Source organism: Oryzias melastigma, linkage group LG14 (genome assembly GCF_002922805.2).
Source record: "Oryzias melastigma strain HK-1 linkage group LG14, ASM292280v2, whole genome shotgun sequence".
Taxonomy (NCBI): domain Eukaryota; kingdom Metazoa; phylum Chordata; class Actinopteri; order Beloniformes; family Adrianichthyidae; genus Oryzias; species Oryzias melastigma.
The window spans coordinates 4,890,261-4,911,129 of NC_050525.1; the positions used below are offsets into that span (position 1 = coordinate 4,890,261).

The 20,869-nt window shown below is 40.8% G+C and overlaps 1 protein-coding gene across 1 annotated transcript in view; it reads left to right on the plus strand.

Moving 5' to 3' along the window:
- The window catches only part of LOC112138073 (alpha-1A adrenergic receptor), a 30,991-nt gene extending 10,714 nt beyond the window's left edge, over positions 1 to 20,277 (plus strand). Inside the window, exons 2-5 of the mRNA XM_024260645.2 lie at positions 4,096 to 4,347; positions 11,431 to 11,824; positions 15,841 to 15,962; positions 18,977 to 20,277. Coding sequence (XP_024116413.1) covers positions 4,096 to 4,347; positions 11,431 to 11,824; positions 15,841 to 15,962; positions 18,977 to 19,270 — 1,062 coding nt within the window. The 3' untranslated portion in view covers positions 19,271 to 20,277. The remainder of the gene's footprint in view (positions 1 to 4,095; positions 4,348 to 11,430; positions 11,825 to 15,840; positions 15,963 to 18,976) is intronic.
- The last annotated feature ends 592 nt before the right edge of the window (positions 20,278 to 20,869 follow it).

Genomic DNA, 20,869 nt, shown 5'->3' on the forward strand with positions numbered 1-20,869 from the left:
TATGTATATTTTTAATTAGTGCTGCCACAAACGATTATTTTAGTAGTCGACTAATCACAGATTATTTTTTTCTGATTGGTCGACTAATTGGGTCATGCACAAACTGGATGTAAAGCACAAATCATAATTTTTGTTAGCTTTAAACTAATTAAAAACTAGATCTATAGCATTACCTACAATAATGCTAGTGCTAATGCTGTAAGCTGAATTTGGCCGCTGAAGATGCTAATGCTGATAGCTGAAAATGCTGAAATTCATAGCTGAAAATGTTGAAGCTGATAGCCAGTTAAAATATCAGCCTAAAAAACTGGAAAAAATCCTAAATTAACCAAAATAGCTAGCATGTAACTGAAATATTGGCTAAACTCCTAAATAGCCTGAAAACATTAATAAATGCCAAGATACTCTAAAAAGCTAGCATAATGCCATTATAACTTACAACTTCACTGCACTCTGACTCCATATAATATAAAGTAACAACTAATCGACTATTTTAATAGTCGATTAGTTGCCGATTAGTCGACTAATCGCAGCAGCCCTATTTTTAATAGTGTGATCTGTTAAACTAGAGTTTAGATTCTCTATCTTTGAGCTACAGTAGGTGCCAGCTTAGGTACAAGTGAACAATTATTTAGTTAAAACATTTTATGTTTATATCACAGTTTAAAAGCACTGAGCTTTCTTCTCTCCCTGAAATGACTTTCCAAATAAAGTGTATGTGAGCAGGAGCACTGAAAGACAGAGGATCAGATCAAACTCTGCAGCGTCACATCTACATCCTCCAGAATCAGGATCACTGTGTCCTTCATGTCAGCTTCAGTCTGGATCAAGGACTGAAGCTGTGCTTCAGCTGCACCTGCATGGGAGCGTTGCTGGGGAGATGACGGTTAAACTGCTGCTCGTGCTCTGCAGACGAAGAAGTTTGTGTCCTCTGTTCCAGAAGAGGAAGAGCGACACAAACTTCACAGCAGAGTCTCCAGCACCGCTGATGTTTTCTCTACATTTGCTGATGGTCGGTTTTGATCAACAGTCTGTGTATCTGAAAATATGTTGAACTTATTAACATCAAGAGTTTTTTTTTTTTGTTTTTTATTGTTACACGTTCGTATTTGCACATTTAGCCATTGATGGTATATTACAACTGGACTGAGTGACTGTGACATCACTCATAGAAAATGACTTACGTCTGACTCCAACTAAATGACCGAAGCTCCAGTGTTTATGTTCTGTGATTTACTTTCATTTTTTAACTCTAATCACGATTAACATCATTCCAGTAGATTCTGAAGGGGAAAAGCGGCTTTTCCCCTTCAGAATCTACTGGAATGATGTTAATCGTAATAACGGTTGAAAAGTTATAGTACGTTAAAGATTTGTGTGATTTTGCGTCACCGGCGACTCCTCGGGTGTTAAAGGGTTAAAACAAGAAATCATCAAAAAGCAGTGATTGGTCCAAGTTGGTCTGAGTCAACGTCTCTATAGCAACCAATGACGGCAATCAGGACTGAGCTTGTTGGAAGTCAGAAGCAGCTCAGGAGATTTTGTCAACATTTGAAGGATCGGACATGAGACCACCTAGTGTTATTGTGGCATCTGATTGATCAGTTGAAGAACTTAGGATGATTAAGATGATTATCAAGAACAATAGAATCTCTATAGAACTCGATGGGATTTTGGCTTCTAGGAACCAGCGGGTACTTCCTGTTTGGGTTTTCAATAGTTACTCAGATCATGATTAAGAACAGGATAATATCATACATTTCTTTTAGTTCACTACTCACTCACTACATTCACTGTAGTGAGTTGAAATAAAAACTGAGTTGGTGGTTAAGCGAGTAAAAACAGGTTTGCTTTAGTCGGCTTAATGTCACAACGCAAGTTATTTTTTTTGTTTGTTTTAGTTTTATGAACACCATTCTATGATTTATCTGTTCTTTGACTTAAGTTGGGGACTAGAATGTAACCCAGGGGTGTCCAAAGTCAGTCCTCGAGGGCCGGTGTCCCACATGTTTTCAAAACAACCTGCCATTGAAGTTCCTTATTGGCCAAACTGAGATTAGAAATCGGGCCTGATCACGTGGTTGATGACTCGATTGAAATTGGACCTTCTCCCCCGATCAGGATCGAATATTTCATTTATTCTTATCATAATCGGAGCTTTATATTTCAATCTTATTATTCTGGATAAATACTCCACTAGAAGTCTGCATGTCATGAACAGATCACATCATGTTGTCCCAGGAAAACACAGCAGAAAACACCAGCAGCTCAAGCAGGACGCTAACATAAACAATTCAGTCAAGCTAGCTAGATGATCACAGATTCAGACTTCCAGGATCAATAACTCTTTTAAAAGCGCTTTAAACTGACAGCAGGTGTCTCTGTTGGTTTGTCGTAACACAAACAACAACCTCTGAAGGCATTTCAACAGAAAAAAGAGACAGAGTTTCTGTTTCTTTTTAATGTGAAGCTCTTCGTGCTGCAGACAGACAGATGGCTACACAGCAGCTGCTAACTGCTACATGGTAGCGCCGTGATGTAACTCCTTAGGACCCCAGCTGTCCTTTGAAATGCCTGTTTTATTTATTTGACAGAGAAAAAACTACTGTGGTAAAAAAATGAAAATGTGATGTCTTAAGAACTTAAAAAGACAATCACTTAATCTTAACAAAAAACAACAACAAGAACAAAAAAAACGGATAAATGGAAACTAATAATAATTTCAGTCACTCATCAAATTTTATGCTAAAATAAAGTCATAATTTATTTTTAAGAATTTTAAATGAGGACAGGAATCACATTTGGTCAAAAATGTTCAACAGCTCTAAAGATGTTAAAGCTAAAGTCACTAAACTTTCTCACATGACTAATTATCACTTATATAACAAGAAAATTGTATTTTTTCCTAGTTTATATTTGCTGTATTTTTACTTCTTTATTAAAGCTACTTCACAGAAGTGTTTTATTTAAGTTTTTAACGATAAAAGAAGGTTAATGAAATATAAATAAGGATAACACAACTATGTTTATTTAATTTATTCATGTTTTAAATGTGTTACAAACGTATCGGATCGGGACTCGGTATCAGCAAATTCACAAAATCGACTCGGAATCTGATCTGGCCCAAATGAACCTGATCGGGACATCCCTAGGCAAAACACACCTGATCCAGGTAAACAGCAGCAGATAAGGCAGGATTTTTGGAAAACCAGCTGTATGCCAGATCTCGAGGACTGATTTTAGACACTCCTGTTGTAACGCTAGGTTCACTCTGGACGTGGAAGTGCTGCTAAGCGGCGTGGAGTGTGCGCTTCATCCGCTCTCCTGCAATTCACACCAGGCGAGATTTTTTCCACAACGTTGGACAGACGCTGAAACAATCTGTGCCCTCCGTGTACATTTATCCGGCCCTCCAGATCATTTTATTTTATTGTTATTAATGGCCTGATGATATCTTTCGCTTAATTCTAACTTGTATAATTTTGACAAAATATATTTTAATGCAGAGTAAAATATTGAAAGTTATTTAAGGTTTACGTTGATTTATTCCGGAATAATATTCCGGTTTTATTCACAGTAAAAAAGTAACATTTTTAAAGTTTTAAAAACTTAAAGGTGAGAATGAACCACTGTTATAGACTCTATAGGGAGAAAGTGAAGTCTGAAGTAAGACGGCGCATAGAACAGATTTACCTCTGACCGAATCTGAAATAGCAAATAGGAAGTCTTATTGTATCCATTCAGGTGCCAATCAAAAACATCTCTTAAGTATATGAATGTTTGAGCTCTGAAGACAAACCATTTTATGTAAAAGACTTTTGTCTTTTGTCATTTTTAGCCACAATAATACTAATTAAAAAAACAGGCCTTTCTAGTTTATGCAGAGTTGCAGAAGTTCTCTTCTATGTCACATCAACAAGCTTTTTCAAACATTTCTTTATTCACTACGATTTAAAAAAAGAAATAACCAGAAATGTAATTTTAGACCTAATTTTCTTTATACATGTTCTCCATCATCAGAAAAATGTCCCCTAAACATGTTAAAAACACCATTTTCACCAGAGTGGGTCTGTGACGCGAACCTTGTTTCTACAGGTTCTGGACTACTGGGTTTTTGGTCGTATCTTCTGCGACATCTGGGCGGCGGTGGACGTGCTGTGCTGCACGGCGTCCATCATGTCTCTCTGCGCCATCTCCATCGACCGCTACATCGGCGTTCGCTATCCGCTGCAGTACCCCATGATTGTCACCAGGAGGCGTGCTCTGCTGGCCATGCTGGGCGTCTGGATCCTGTCCTTCGTCATCTCCATTGGGCCGCTGCTGGGCTGGAAGGAGCCTCCGTCACAGGTACAGGAACAACCAGCACTGGGTTCAAAGTAATCCATGTCTATGACTTGAGTTGATTTTCACGTATTAGACGTCACGTTGATCCAGAACCCCAAATCAACACCACCAGACTTTTCTGTTCCAGCTTCAGTTTGAGTCACAAAAGCAATGAAGTTTTTTGGAAGTTCTGTCGCATTACCCAGACATACCCATGATGCATCAGTGTGTGGGTCTTTTTCCCCCCCAATAGTTTATTAACTTTTTCTTAGTCATGAAACAGATTCCAGAGAAGAAATAGTCTTTTTCCTGATCCTGAGGTCCATTTGGAGACTCCAAATGTCCGGTTGGAGAGCTGCCTGGATCCAGAGACAAGCTGGAGTTTCTGATCCAAACACAGAAAAGACAGATTTTCATGTTTAAAACAAACTTCCTAATTTTTATCTTTTTAAAACTGCTTCCATTTAAGAGTTGCATTACAGAAAGAAAATAGTTTCTAAGGTTTTTTTTTTTTTTCCTCTTTTTTAATTGTGAAAAAAATATATTTTAAAATCTTGATCCTGGATCATTCTGTCAGAGATGTTCTTCTGTTTGAGTTGATCCTCTGAACCTTTTGAAATCATCAGAGCTGCTGCATCTTTCACAATATAAGCTCCACTAACTACAGACAGGTTTTTATCCAGCTACGGTTAAGGAACTTTAATTTTAAAGTACGGGAAGTGTAAAGTACAAAATCTGGATCACAGGAAGTTCTTGAGAGATTGTAGGACTCATCTGAACCATCCATGTGCGTTTACTGGCCAGAACCAGAGTTGTTGGATCTTTTAAACATGTTTCCTTAATTGGGACGTTAATGAATGAGGTGGATTTATTTATTGATTGTGTTTAAAGTTTCCTACCTTCAGAACAGCTTCTTTCAGGTCAGGACACACAGGAGGACAGAGTGAAAGGAAGCAAGTCCAAACTAGTGCTGGGCGATATGGAATTTTTTATATCTCGATATAGCTTTTCCATATTATCCGATAACGATGATATGATGGGAGATGTCACGATATAAACCAAAAAACGTTCCGCTACCAGTATTGTTAAGATACACTAAAAACCATACAACTAGTTTTTTAAATAACTAAAATAAGGTATGTATATGTACATATATTTAAATATATATATTTTATATGACCTCCGTCTTAAAGGTCCAGTCAGTGAAAATATTGTCCGACTGTAAACCGGTACGTGAGGACACCAAGGCTACACTCGGAGCAGCTTGTTAGCATTAGCATCATGCTAATGCTACATCGCGGTTGCCAAATCAACATATTTTATTAAACTTTTGTTACTGCTAAGTCCAGCGTGTTTCTCTTCCAGTTCTGACTGGCTCACGTTAAAAATCACCAGATGTTCTGCTGCTTTATCAGCCAAAACTAAATGTTACACGGAGAAGAATGTGACTCGTGTGCTCTTGTTTACCTTCCACGCAGACGAAGGAAGTGGAGCGGAGAAATGGAGAGGTGTAAAAAACTTACCAAAATGAGAGCCAATAAACATACATAATTAAATGTAAACATTTACTTGCCATGTGGCGACTAAATCTAACTTTTATTTGACCAATAAGAGAAAATGTTGCTACTGGCAAGTGTCAATTTCAGACCCTTCAAAATAAAAGTCCATCGTGATAGACTCATTCATCCATCGAGAAAAAGTTAAATCACGATATCTATCGTTATTGTTTCATCACCCAGCCCTAATCCAAACCCATGAACGGCGGGCAGACCTTCACAGATGTTTGAGTTTGAAGGTCTAAAGAGAGAGTCCACGTTCATGTTTTATCTGCTTTACCACAAATTCAACGTTTTCCATCAGAAGTAATCGTTTAATTAATGTCACTTCATTGTTGCTAGTAGATGCACCACAAACACTCTAAACATCAAACTGCTGACTGTTTACAGGTTCATTTATTATGTATGATCCTAAAACAGTTGCAATGTTTCTACCATCATCATCCATCCAAATCCTTTCAGTAAAATACAGTTTTTCCTGGAGATGCAACAATGAAAAAGTCACACAAACAAATCCAGTCTTCTGAGATTCATTGAATCAAGTAAATTCAAACTCAGAATATTCAGTTCAGTTTGGTAAAAATGTATTTAATAAAACAAATGTCGTTTATATTTTCACAGATTTCTGAGTGTGAAACTTTTCATGAAGCAAAGTTTTCCACTAAAGAATCCGTGAGATTGGATGATAAGAAGCACAAATGTAGAGAAGTGCACACAGACGTCTCCATCAGCGTCTTTAAGATTCAGAGCAGATTCTTTAGTCATAATGAGGAGGACGGAGCCAGACTCTTCCTTCAAGTTAAATCTGAAGGTTTCCTGGATCTCTGTGGGAGCAGACGGTGCCGCTCCGTCCGTCGGCAGCTCCTGCCTTCTTGTAAAACTTGAACAAGTCACGATCACAAAGACGAGTTTGTGTTCGGAAAGGTTTATTGAGGAGCCGTGTATCTTATTTTGCCGGTCTGCTGTTATCCAACACTCACGTCAGCACAGGAGGCCACAGCGGCTCTCCCCCAGCTCACTTTTTGATCTCATTTAGACTAATTCTGGCAAACAGAGTCTGCATCAATGAGGCCTTTCATTCCCAACTAACCCTTTCAATCCTGCAGCCCGCTGCTGTTCCTGCCGGGAAAACGGACGAGAGCAGCAGTAGCTGTTCAGCAACAGTCTGAACATCTCTGGCTCTTCATCCCACGAGCAAGGACTCTGAAAGGGGAGAGCTGCATGGACATCTGACTTTTAGTCAGCCCCTTTAATCCTCTTCCTCCTCTCTACACTCTCTCTGCACATTTAGGTCCATCAGCTCTTTCTGTGACTCACACAATGCTAAAGTCAACAAATAACAAATCTTCCTCAGCAGACTCTGCTGCAGTGATGGCGCTCGTCCACTACAAGGCCCTGCTGTCTCATTTGAGGCAAACACGCGGACACCTTTTAGAAATGAATTTGTTTTGTTTTTGTTTACCTCTAAGAATAAGGATGCACACTCCAACACTCATTCAGCTTCTGTTTTTATCCCTTTCGGGGTCATGGAGGTGCTGGAGCCTAACCAGCTACTTGTAAACCCTGAACAGGTCGCCCGTCTGTCGCAGGTTCTCAATCACTTTCCCAGACACACTTTCATTCACACCTAGAGACAATCAAGAGTAACCAATCAAACTTTGAAGCATGTTTTTGGGCGGTGGGAAGAAGCTGGAGAAAACTCACACATGCACGGAGAGAACATGCAAACTCCACGGCTCCAACATGTCTGAACGACGTAGATACATTCTAGAGCTGGGCCACGTGGCCAACAAATAAAAGCTCCTATTTTTTCATTTCATATTCTATTTTAATTGATGTTGTCACGGTGCGTGCGCCTGTTCTTGTTGCGGAACAAACTTTTTCTCTCTGCCTCGCAGAGCAAGCTTTGCTAGCTGCTGCTCTCAGTGAAAAGGCGTTAGCATGTTTGAAACCTTACTCCAAACAATGGAAACCCAAGAGAGCAGACCACTGGGAAAATAAAATATTGATTTTCCCCAAAAGTAAATTGTCCAGAACAACAAATTTGAATTAATCGATTTATCGTTCCGTTCTAATGAATTCAGAAAAGTATTCATCAGTCCATTTCTTTTATTATCATAACTCAATTAACTGAATCATGAGCATAACTTTAGGAATCAGACTCCTGAACCCATTCAGACTTCATCTTTCAGTTCATTTTCTTTGCTTGTTTTATCTTCCAATCTAAAAGAGGTCAGTGACTGTTTTACTGGAGAGAGTGTAGCCAGACAGTAGAGGATGGGGGTGTGAGGAAGACTCTGGTGGTGAGGAAGAGGACAAGGGCAGAGCAGAGGATCAAGTGGTGGAAGTTTAAGAAGAAAGAGTGACTTTTAGGAAGGAACTGGCGGTATGAGAGCTGGAAGACGGTGGTGGTGAGAAGTTCTGTAGGTGTGACAGAGGAGTAGAAGGTGGAGGTGGGACTGCCTGTTGCTGTGGTGATCGACCACAAACAGATGAGTTTAGACATCTTTGTGTTTGTGGATCATGATGTTTGCAGATGACTCTGATCTGTAGTGAGCCGGAGGAGGAGGTTAGGGATGCTCCATTTACCATTTTTTGATTTTGATCAATTCAATTCAATTCAATTCAATTTTATTTATATAGCCCAATATCACAAATTCAATTTGCCTCATTGGGCTTCATGCCTGTAGTTTTTACAGATGCACAGATGGAGTCATAAAATATGCACAATAGGTAAAAACTAAACAGACTATAAAGAACGGTCATCCCTGTCCTTAGACCCTCCCTCCCGGTAAGGAAAAACTCCTAAAAAAACCTGAGTCAGGAAAAAAAGAAGAAACCTTAGGGATTCCCACATGAGGGAGAGATCCCATCCCAGGACGGACAGGCGATACCAGAACGGTTAAAGAAAAGTTAGCTGCTAAAACTGCATATATGAGTAGAGTTCATTCATATAGAGCTGAGGGACGAGTGATGATTAAGTCCATAGTCCAGATGAAGCAGAACTGCAGTCCACGACCAGGAGCAGGAGGACAGACGACCCACCAGGAATCAGTGCTGTGTATTTCAAGCTTAATATTAAAGATAAGTAGTCTGAATCTGTCTGAATATTATGAATGGATTGCAACATTTTGCTGCCGTAAAGCGCAGTGGAATTTGTCCCTAGTTTAGGCAGGAGGTGCAAAGGAACACTTGAGTAAAAATTTAGCAAGATGTTCACAGACTTTTGGCAAGAGGACAAAGGAGATGGTGACTAAGAATTATTTGCCAGAAGCAGAAATTCCACAAGATTTCAGAATTGTAGTAACTTTTATTAAAACTTCTTTTAGTGTTCAAGATTATCTTAAAATGTGTTAAAAGAGAGTAAATGCTTTATTAAAGGATATTAACCAAAGTGTTCAGGTTTGTAAACCGTTAAAACTTTTACATTAGAGCTTCAGCTCCAGACCAGCGTTTGTTTGACTTCAGTTGGCTTCAACTCTACGCGATCAACGCGAATCAGCTCTGTTGTGGAGAAAAGGTATTAAATTACTTCATATTAGTACAACACATTCTCACTCCCAAGTCGTCACATATTGACGTTTGGTTAAGGACTCCTCCGTGTCACTTTTTGATGTTTTGGGTGTCTCCAACTTGTCGTTTTTTGACATGCTGGCTGCTCGTAAAATCACGAGTCCGCAACGTTCAGGACACGGTACTGGGTGCAATACAAGATGCAGCACCAGATGCAGCACCGGATGTTGTACCGGATGGAGATGCAGAACTGGGGATGCAATACTGGATACAGACCCAGTGCCGTATGCATCACGTTCCGCAGCGGTAGGGCGGTCGACTCCTGATCAGAAGTGAGCAGGTTCGACTCCCGCCTTGCCCGCTCATGTGTCAAAGTGTCCTTGGGCAAGACACTGAACCCCAAACCAAATGGCCACTGATGGGAGGTTGGCACCAGTGTTCGGAAGCCGAGCCACCACGTGTGTGTGAATGGGTGAATGGGTCAGTGACGGTAAAGCTCTTTGGGCCTTCGACGGAAGGTAGAAAGCGCTATACAAGTATATACCATTTACCATTTTTACTTACCAGCAGATGCAGTGCCGGATGCAATATCAGATGCAGTGCTGGATGTAGTACCAGATTCGCACTGGTCTTCGGGAAATGTTCCGTACCGGTACCCTAACCCTGTACTGGTATCCTTACCATAACCCAGTACTGGTTGTGGAACTGGACCAGTCCTGGTTTACAACCCGGAGGTTGGGGACCTTTGATTGAATGGGAAAAGTGGTAGTTCACTTTCGGCTTATCCCTTTCGGGGTCGCCACAGCGTAACAGCACCCACTGTTTCGTATCAGTGATTTTTGCCAGAGTTTTTACCCCGGATGCCCTTCCTGACACAACCCTGTACTTGAGGGGCACAGGGACCCAGTTAGGCAGCAGCATCAAGGGTCTTGACTAAGGACCCAATCTGGGTGGAGATCAGTGGACAACCCTGGGAATCGAACCCAGGTTTACTGCGTTGCCAGCCCTTCACCTAGACCACTGAGCCACCCAGCCACTGAGTTGGAGACACCCAAAACGTCTGAAAGTGACGAGGAGGAGTCCTTAACCAAAGGTCAATATGTGACGACTTCAGAGTGAGAATGTGTTAATTAGTAATTTGTTGCATATCGGTGAAAAGCCACTTTAAAGAGTTGCTTAAAATGCTTATCTGCTATTTAGGGCTAGGTTGAAAATATCAATCGATTTAATTGATTCACATAAGATGTAAATCGATTTAGCACATAAAGCTAAAGTCCGCTAGCTTGATGCTAACGTTTCATGGAATTTCCCATAGGACGGCTAATGCTAACGTTCGATCAACCCAACAATACAATGCTGCCTAAATGAACATCTTTATTTACTCACAGGCATTAATTTCCAAACTCTTGAGGAAATATTTTTTAAAGTAGCCATTTGTGGTCTAAAACATATTTTCAGGTTTTTGTTTCTGTTTAATAAGAATGGCACTCTCCGGGTGCAGTGAGACGACTGCAGAGTGCAGGCTCCAGGAAAATGTGATTAAAAAAATAACAACAATAAATCCATAATCTCTTAAAAACAATGCAAACTACTAAATGCTTCCACTGATGTTAGCTAGTCATGAAAACGTAATTTTGGAAGAAAGTCCTTGTTCTGAATCAGCTCTGAAGATCCTAAAGCTGCAGTCCCCAAACTTTCTCACATGACTAATTATAAATGTCACGGATTGCAGATGGATTATGTAATGATAATTATGTAATTATGTCACATATAAAAAAAAATATGAAAATGAGATTAAAATATTTGTAGTTTTTCCCTGAAAATCACACACACACAAGCTGAAAACTATGTATGAATGTATGAAGATTAACCCTTTAACCCTGTTTATGTTCTTTGGTTTACTGTAATTTTTTTAAATGTTGACACAATAATTCCAGTTGATTTTAAAGGAGAAAAGCGGCTCGCTTTTCTCCTTTAAAATCAACTGGAATTATTGTCCTAACGGTTGAGAAGTTTCATTATCTTGATGCTCCTGCAGGATGAAACCGTGTGCCTGATCACCGAGGAGCCCTTCTACGCCCTCTTCTCCTCCCTGGGCTCCTTCTACATCCCTCTCGCCGTCATCCTGGCCATGTACTGCCGCGTCTACGTGGTGGCCAAGCGCACCACCAAGAACCTGGAGGCCGGCATGATGACCGACCGCGCCGAGGACTCCAACGAGCTCACGCTGAGGATCCACTGCAGAAACCAGCAGATCCAGGACCTGTGCACGTCCTCCGGGCAGGGAGGGGGCGGGGCCTCGTCCGGCCGCAGCGCTCTGACCGTCAAGCTGCTGAAGTTCTCGCGGGAGAAGAAGGCTGCCAAGACGCTGGGCGTGGTGGTGGGGATGTTCATCCTTTGCTGGCTGCCGTTCTTCCTGGTTCTGCCCATCGGTATGTTTTTGCTCACTTCTTACACCTGAACCATAGATTTAACCGTACATCTGTGTGATTGATTCTTTAATTAGCTAATTAGTACTTCTATTATTTGATCTCAATCTTCCTTTAAGAAAGAAAAGACAAAAAAAGGAAATTCCTCTTTTGTAAAACCTACTGGATGTGAAACAGCAGCAGAAAGTCTTATAAAGGAGGGAGCTTTTATTTTGAAAATTGAGAGAATTCTTCCATTAAATTCTTCTTCCTGTTTGTTAGAATGTCTTTGCACTGTCAGAATACATCAAAATGAAATATTTTACCTTTTATTTGAATCCTGTTTGGCTCCGTCTCCTCTGGGATGTCACAGCAGCCGTCTTTCCTGTCTGCTTCAGGAGTCTTCCTCTCTGCTGTTGATTTTTCCTCGTTCAGTACGGAGATTAAACTAAAACCCTGTCCGTGTAGTCTGTTAGTCACATTTATAGTCTGTTACTCTACAATCAAGATAATCTGGACTTCATTTGATTGTTACAGTAACATTTTTATGATTTTAATGCTTTGAGACGAGCTTGATAGTTAACTGGTGTTCTAAAAATACACTGAATTAAATCGATAAAGGATTAACTAGGCATCGCTGACTGCAAAATGTAATCATGTTGTCAAATGTATTTGACTGCAAAGTTTTACTTTGAACAGTAGATTACTAAAGGAAAAGAAAGATCAAAATGTTTGATCAGACTCCAAACCACGACCAGAACAGTCGGTCAGGAACAACATGTTAACATTCAAGGATCATTGTGTTGATTTAATAACTGAACCAACAAATGTTTGTTCTTGAATCAGGAGGAGCAGAAACGGTCCATGTTCAGTAGGAAAAACAGATTCTAAATCATCTTTAATGCAGCTGGGAGAATGAAAGCTGCTGCTTTATGTAAATCATTGATGACTTTGCTGTAAAAACAAAGTTATAGAGTCATTTAGAATATCATTCGTCTTTTTTGCAAATGTTTCTACAATAATAAAAGTTTCATAAATCACATTTTTATCCCAGACTAGCCTCACAAATGTCCTTCATTAGAACAAATTTGTGTTGTTGTTTACAGTTGAGTGTAAACAGTCTGATCACGTTCACATGCAGTTTTCCAAAAGAGTGAAACTGGAGTCTGAATGACTTTGATACACGAGTCTGTCAGTATTAAACACAAAAACATTTGTTTTCTTTACATAAAATACGTCTCTTCCTGTTTACAATCATACATTTTTCATGACTGTAGATTTGAGTTTTGATTGAGTCACAAACTGCAAACATTCCTGTTAAAGTTGAAGCTGAAACCTTTGCTGAGACGCAGTAAACATCTGTCTGTAGGAACGCTTTTGTATTCAGAGACAACTAAAACTAAGAACACAGAAGTGCATTCAAGTGTTTTAAAGCACTTTTCTATTGTTCTGGGCTCTGGTTCTGCTGTGGTTCTACAGAGATCCGGGTTCATGTGGAGTTTGGGTGAATCTGGATCTCCCAGGACCAGAGACTGGAGCTCCATGATCCTGATGTGAGACGGCGTCTGCGTTTTGTGAAGAGGAGACACAAACTCCTCCTGACCTCACAGCTGGAAATCTGACAGTGTTTGACCTCTATGAGCAGCTGAGGGACGCTGAACCAAAGCTGTGTCTGAACATCTGCTGCTCTGCCTCTGATCACTCTGTCACACCTGTTTAAAGCCCCTCCAGAGCGAACGCCCCCTTCAGGAGGGCTGAGGAGGCGCAGGAGCTTCTGCTGTCTGCTTCAGAGCCTTCGTTTCTGCTGAGTCATGCCTGCACTGCGTCCTCACTGCAGCTCCTTTTACTGCTGAGCTCACCGCCAGACCTCAAGTCGACTTCTGCAGCACCACACCGACCTAAGCCTGAACCCCTCCCAAAGCTGCAGACCCCGCCCACAGAGGAGAAACCCAGAGGTTCAGGTGTGAACTCCTCAGTAGGAGTCAGAGCGTTTCCTCTGCTGGCATTCAGAACGTCTGAAGTTCTGGTGAGAAAAAAGCAGCATGGGCGTACAAGTCCAAGTTCAGCAAAGTGCGTATCTCTGGAAATAAAACTGAAGTGTCTGAGCAGAAGATGAGCTAAAACTGAAGAGGAAGAAAGGAGGAAGAAACTTTTGAAATACAGAAAAAGACTGAAAAATCAAAGTTAAAAAAAAGGATGGGGAGGATGAGAACGACGAACAGCTTCTTATTGTTTGATAAATGCTTCCCTCTGGTGGTGCTCGGGTGAACTGCAGCTGATTAAAGGTTTAAATCTGAAGGAAAAGCCCCCTAAACCAGGGGTTTGCAACCTTTAACACTGAAAGGGGAGTTTCTCAACCACCAAAACCCAGCAAATAACCATGAAGTCTCATAACCTTTGGACAAAAATCTCTTCATTTAGAATTAATCCTTTTAAATATTTACAATAACTCAATTAACATATTTTCTACAGAAACTGTTTTTCTGAATCAGCCGTGTGCCCAATATAATCCAGAGCGCCTTTTGTGTACCAAGTTCCAAAAACTGTAAAATGCTCTTCTGCCTCTGGGGAAGTCTCTGGATTGACTGTAGGACCATCGCTCGCTGACACAGGAGCGGCGAGCGCTCGGATGATCACTGTGGGACACAGCTTGGTCACAGACAGAGATTCTGGTGAGCTGTGCTTTTGGGAAATAATGTGGATGGTGGTAAAGTTTTACCACATCTCAAACTACTGCAGAAACCCACCTTAATGCAACACACAAAGATTGGCCGACATTTTAGAGCGCAAGCTTTACCTGACCCGCGCCGTCACGTTAAGTCCTGAAGACACACGGATGATTTGTCTGACCGCGTTCCTTTGTTCATTCAGGACATGGTCATGTTACTATGTGAAACCACGATGGAGTGGGCATCTGATTTGTAAGGCTCAGGAAAGTCCGTGCGCCCCACGTACACAGCTGCCCGCCGCGCAGATACAACCAAACTTCATGCACGTTGTTCCATTATGCCTGCTGACTGCTCAGGTCACTCGTCTTTGTCCGTGAGAGCGGTGGATGACAGCGCACTCCTGAGACGGACATCGATGAGAGGGAACCGGCATGGTTGACTATGGAATTATGCAGCCGTTTAATTCAAGCACCAAAGATGTTTAGTGGGAGAAGACTGATTAAAAATAACAAGAGTAGGTTGTTAAATAGTGGAATAAAGTCTAACTAAACACACTGTTTAGCTTCTGTTACCTTTTTTGTGTATAGGTTAAGTACAGAAATAGACCCATAACTAAGACTACAGAAAGTACGGTTTAACAGTGTAACATTGTTCCTTGATAACAACCTGAACTGTTTTAAATGGTAAAATTCATCCTTTTTCTAGATAAAATCCTCTTACTGCAGTAGATTTACATGAAATAAAAATACAAGAAAATGAAGTCAAACATGGACCTTTTTATTCTTTTTCTTAAAAAAAAAAGTCAGCATTGGTGTACAATCCAAGGTTGTTTAATCAATGCATGTGATCTCTAATGAGAAGAGTCGGTGAAGTTTTGTCATTGGATCTGCACAAACGTCTGATCTGCTTCTCTCTGTTGATCTAAGCTTTAGTTCAGAAACAATGTTCAAATGTCTCAATGAATGATCAATGAAGGTGATTAGTTCAGCTAAATGTTATTAAAGCCCAAACTCTTGAAGAAACTCATTACCTAGAAAAATGACATTTTTATAAGATTGTTGTATTTCAGTTTAATCATCTCATTTCAAATGTTCAGATTATTGTTACTGACGTGTAAAGACAGATTATAGTAGTGAAGAATAATAGAGTTATACAGGAACATTCTTGCTGTAAATGACCTTGAATGAAGGTGAAAACTCTTCTGTAGAGAGGAGACGTTCAGGTGACCTTCAAAGCAGCAGAATATGTGCATCAGAGCGTCCTCATTCCTGCTTTCATTCCAGGATTCCCACGGCGTGTTGGACTGCGGCAGCACGCCAGTGTTCAAGTCCTCATCTTGACGGATGCACTTGTTTACTTGTTTGTGTTCAGGCTCGTTCAACAGCAGCCTCCGTCCGCCTGAAACGCTCTTCAAGGTCATCTTCTGGCTGGGTTATTTCAACAGCTGCCTGAACCCCATCATCTACCCGTGCTACAGCCGCGAGTTCAAACAGGTGAGCGCACGGTCACGGCCCTTTGCAGAGAGGACACAGTGTTTAAAACGGTGCTCCCCCCAAACCCCCCCAGACCACGGTCCAAAGAAGCTGGTAACGTCACATGATTTAGTTTGATCTCAGAGCAGGGAGGCCCATCAGCGAAGCATGAAGACCATTCCATAGAAAGAATTTCTATTTAAGCTGAGACGGATCAGGAGCAGATTTGAAAAGCCTCGGCTTGTGACGGAGCGACCGTGATGAGTGAGCCAAAATGTCCCTGCTCCACTGATGCATCCACTGATAGACAAACAGATCCACGAACGTCTTTGTTTTCCTCGTCTGGATCCAAACTGTACGGCTGGACAGCTCTGATGTTTATCAGTGTTTTTTGTTTTTCTCTACACTAATGTTAGCTTGGAGCTGTGAGGAGCTGTAAGCTAGCGGGTAAACAAACCAACAGAATTTGGAAAAAATATGGTGCTCAAAATTAAAAGCTGGAAGTCCCTCCCCCTTCTGGAGCAGGCCACGAAAAAACCCTCATTAGTGCCCGAACTCATTGGCGGGAAGTCCTCGATCGGAACCCCCGTTTTAAGATTTGAACCTTTTTTCTCTTTGAATTATATTATACTGTATCTGCTTACGTGATCAGCTGATTCACAGAGAAAATAACAGCATTTCTTCAGAGGTAAACGATTCTAGTTTTACAAATTTGAACACTTGTTGATATTGACTTGAAGGAAATAAACTATTAACGTTCTGTGTCCATTTGAAGCTCATCTTTCACACTAAACTGCTACACAAATACAGTTTATTCACATTTAAAAGCTCTTTGTTCATCCAAAGTTCATTCTTTAAAGGGTAACCAAACCCTAAACTTTTTTAATCTGTTGATCTCTATAAATGGGGTTTTAAAAGTACTGACTATTGGTCCTTGACACATTTTGAATAAACTTGTTTAATTCTAAAGATAATGGTCAAAACCATAGACTGTAAAAATAATGGACTTCTCGAGCTATGAGGTCCCCCATTGGAAATGCATTACTTCCTCTCCTCGTGAAAGTAGGCCGCCGCTTTCACCGTCAATTCCTGAAACGGATACCGCCATTTGCAAACAATCTTCAGCGATTGGTCTGAGTCATAGCTGAGTCATGGAATCTACAGGAGGTACTGTCGCCAATCAGGAGTGAGTTTATTGCAACCGTCTGCCTCTTTCCACGCCTCTACCACGAGACCGCAGATGTAAACACCTTCAATAACGGCGACTCGGGGGAAATGCTGCAACCCACTCTCAGTAAAATGCGTACATATTCCACGACTTTGCACTCTGAAATACTGTGTATAATATACGCCAAACACGCTTTTTGCATGTATATGATACCTAATGGTAGAGAATGGGTTGCGCCGGCGTACAATAAACACGACTTTTTAGGTTTCGTTTTGATCACGTGGTCAGAAATCCTCCGGCTCTTTTCTAAATGACGTCGTTCCTGGTTAAGGTTAGGATTACGGTTATGGTTAGAAAAGCAAATTGATCGTTTGCGGGGCTGTCTGTGATGCTCATGCCTCCACCAGGGGACATGTCAAACGTGGAAAACACATTTTAACACGTTTAGGACCGCGCGTATTATATGCACGCAAAAACCGATTTTGGCGTATATTATACACAGTATTTCCCAAATCGTGGCATATGTACGCATTTTACTGAGACTGGGCTGATTGTACAAGTCATTGTTCAAGCCTTTGAGGGAGAACCATCCCAACATTTAAATCTGTCAGCAGTCCTTTGGGATTTACTTACATTTATTCCTTTTTGGCGAGATAAAAGGAGCATTTGGGTGACGTCGCTGCAAAACGGCGCGTGTCCCCCGCGCAGCCACGTTACAGTCTGATCAGATGCACGTGAGAAGCGCGTTCAGCTGTATTTAAAATAAGTAACCATCCTAACAAGTGAACAGCTGGATCTTTTTTCTGTTTAAAAATACGACCAGGTCCTTTCAAGTTTGTCTCGCGCTCCTCAGACGTCTGCGTCTAATTCAGGCTGAAGCTGGAAAAGTGCGGCGAAAATGAAACTTCGGTTGGTGATTTTATGCGCATATATGCAACTTATAATTTATAAGCTACAATCAAAACAGTGAAAAAAAGAAAAACGAACGTTAAACAAACAAAAAAGTCCAAAGCACATAACCTCAGAGTGAAATCTATTTCTACAGAGTAAATCCTCATCTAAAAATGTCGACAGCATGCTCCTCTTGTTGTTTTAAACTGCTGCATCGGTACATTCCATTGAGGAAAACAACAGTAGGACAATGATTGGTACATTGTTGAATTGTAAAGTAGGTGTTAAAAGGTCTTCACGGACCCATTGATGAAGTCTGCTCCCATTGGCTACCCGTCATCTGTCAATCAAACCCCCCAGACGGTCGACGTCAGACCCACAAACGCTTATTGAGCCATCTGATTGGTCAATTTATAACTCTAATAACTTGTGATAATGAAAAAAATCTTTAAAAAAAAATTAGGATTAGAAAAAAGAAGTTAATCAGAAAGCAGCAGAGGAAGAATGATTATTCTGACATATAAAATGACTGAGAAATAACTGTCTGTTTCTCAATGTAAGTCAATGGGACTTTGGCCTTTTTGCAACTCAGTGGTACTTCCTATATGGAACACGGAAGGAGGGGGGCTTGCTCAGTCCAGTTATTTTATATACAGTCTATGGTCAAAACCCGCCTGTGCGCTGCCCCCTACAGGTTGAATTGAGGTATTGCATTTGAATTTCAGGATTGGTCAAACCTTTTCAGTTCCACGTCATTTCTGCAGTCTGACGTCGTGATCTGCAGCTCCAGTAATGATAACAGTCCTGTTCCCAGCTCCGCCCTCTGACTGGATTTTCACATTTTGGCTGAGGGCGGAGTCTGATTCCAACTTCCCTGTTTGGTGACCCTTTAAACTGAAAACATCAGTGATATTAAAATTCAAGCTGCTGCAGTTTTCTTTAAAGTATCTTGATGACCCCCCCTCTGTGTCTGCAGGCCTTCATCCGGATCCTGCGCTGCCGCTGGAAGACCCGCCGTCCGGGCTGGCAGGCGTACTGCAACTACCGCGGCCCACAAGGCTCCAACAACTCCTCCTTCCTGAACGGCAGCCAGCAGACGCTGTCCTCCGTCAGCGCCAGCCCCCGCTGCTCCACCTCCAAACTCCACCCACCGCCGTGGCCCTCCTCCCAGAGACAACCCCTCCCAGGAAGAGGAGGGCAGGGCCTGCAGTCGCTACGAGCTCATGAAGCCGGAACGCGCAGAGTTAACAGTTTGAGCCTGAGCTCATAGGATCCCAGACATGACAGCCTGGTCAGGCGGCCACGCCCCCAAACCCCACGCTCCCACTGCCGGCTGATTGACCTCAATGACACTCCTGTGGAGCAGGTGGACCCCCCCGAGCTGACGATGAAGAACTGAAGCCTCAAACGAACTGAAAGAGATTCAAAGCTCTGCTGGAAAAACGTCTTTGTTCGATTTCACTGTAATTTCCAAGAAAACAAAAGTATTTATTTGTTTTTATCTGTAGAACAGCTATGAAACTTTCTAATGAAATATTCTAAACTTTGTTCCACTTCTCTTAAGGTGTTATAAGTTATGATTGGAACCAAAAAAAACAAACTTTTTTGTATTGAAACTGGGGTTTATGGTAAATGTGCACAGTAACTGTATTCAGTAGTTCTATCTGTAGATTTTCATCATTTCTCATGTTTTTACTCAGATCTTCAGCGGAACAAGAACATGAAGCTTCTTCCTCAACCTTTGACTGGAAAAACAGACTTCAGGCTTTTGGAAGAACTGCTCAGTTACTGTGTCAGCCTTTTTCTCCTCAGCTCTTAAACGATGTTTGAACACACAACAAGATTTAACGTCAAGAAATGTTTTAATTCTCTAATGTACACACGGCTTATTTGAGCTTCAGAAATCTAGAATATGTTTTTTTAAAACTTAACATTGAAAAGGTTAAAAGGTTAACAATTAGATCATTTCCAGGTCTTTTTTTACTTTAAAATGACAATAAAATCCAGTTTGAACAGTCCAGACTTTTATAAGAACATTTTCTCTCACGTCGGCTCTGGTCTCTTATGATACAGTCGATCAGAAATGTTTAAAAGCTTCTTCTTCATCCAAAATGTTTTTTTTTTTTCTCTTAAACTTTGGTTTTCACAAAGCAGCTCCTCCTAACTCCGATTCTGCTAAGTGAGATGAACTCTCTGATGTTTTCTGAATTGATTTGATGATGAATGTTTTTGGAACTGTTTTCTGATCTATGATGTTTATAAATCACCTAAAATGGTTTCCATTCGTGGCTTCAGTTATTTTTGTCGGTCCAGTTTGGTGCATCAAGTCTCCAAACTCAAGAATATTTTTTATTCCATTCAAATGTTCTGTCCAGAGTATTAACTCAAATACTGAATTTATGACATCAAATCAGGAACCCCCATCACCATTATTTGTCTGTCAGCTCTACGTTTGTGCTCCTCATGCATATTTAAAATACAGTTTCCTTTTGCTTAGACAGAAAACATGTTTATAAAAAGAGTTTTAGAAACTATTTTATATTGGACGTTTATTGAGAAGACTTTACTTCTGTAATCTGTAAACTTATAAAGGACAAGTTCATTTAACAATGTGCGGTCAATAGCAGGATCTGAAAGAACTTGACAAAGTGAAGTAATCTAAATAATATAATGAAACAATTTAGAAACAGAAATGTTGAGTTTTGAAGATGTCATGTTGAAATGTGACTTTATCAATGACAACAGGAGAAAAACCAGAACGATTCCTTCACGTCAAAATGTTGAAGTCATTTTATTAAGAAACATTTCTCTTTAGTTAGTATCAACAGTAAAACATGCAGTTCTATATTGTTATACTTTAGAACAGATC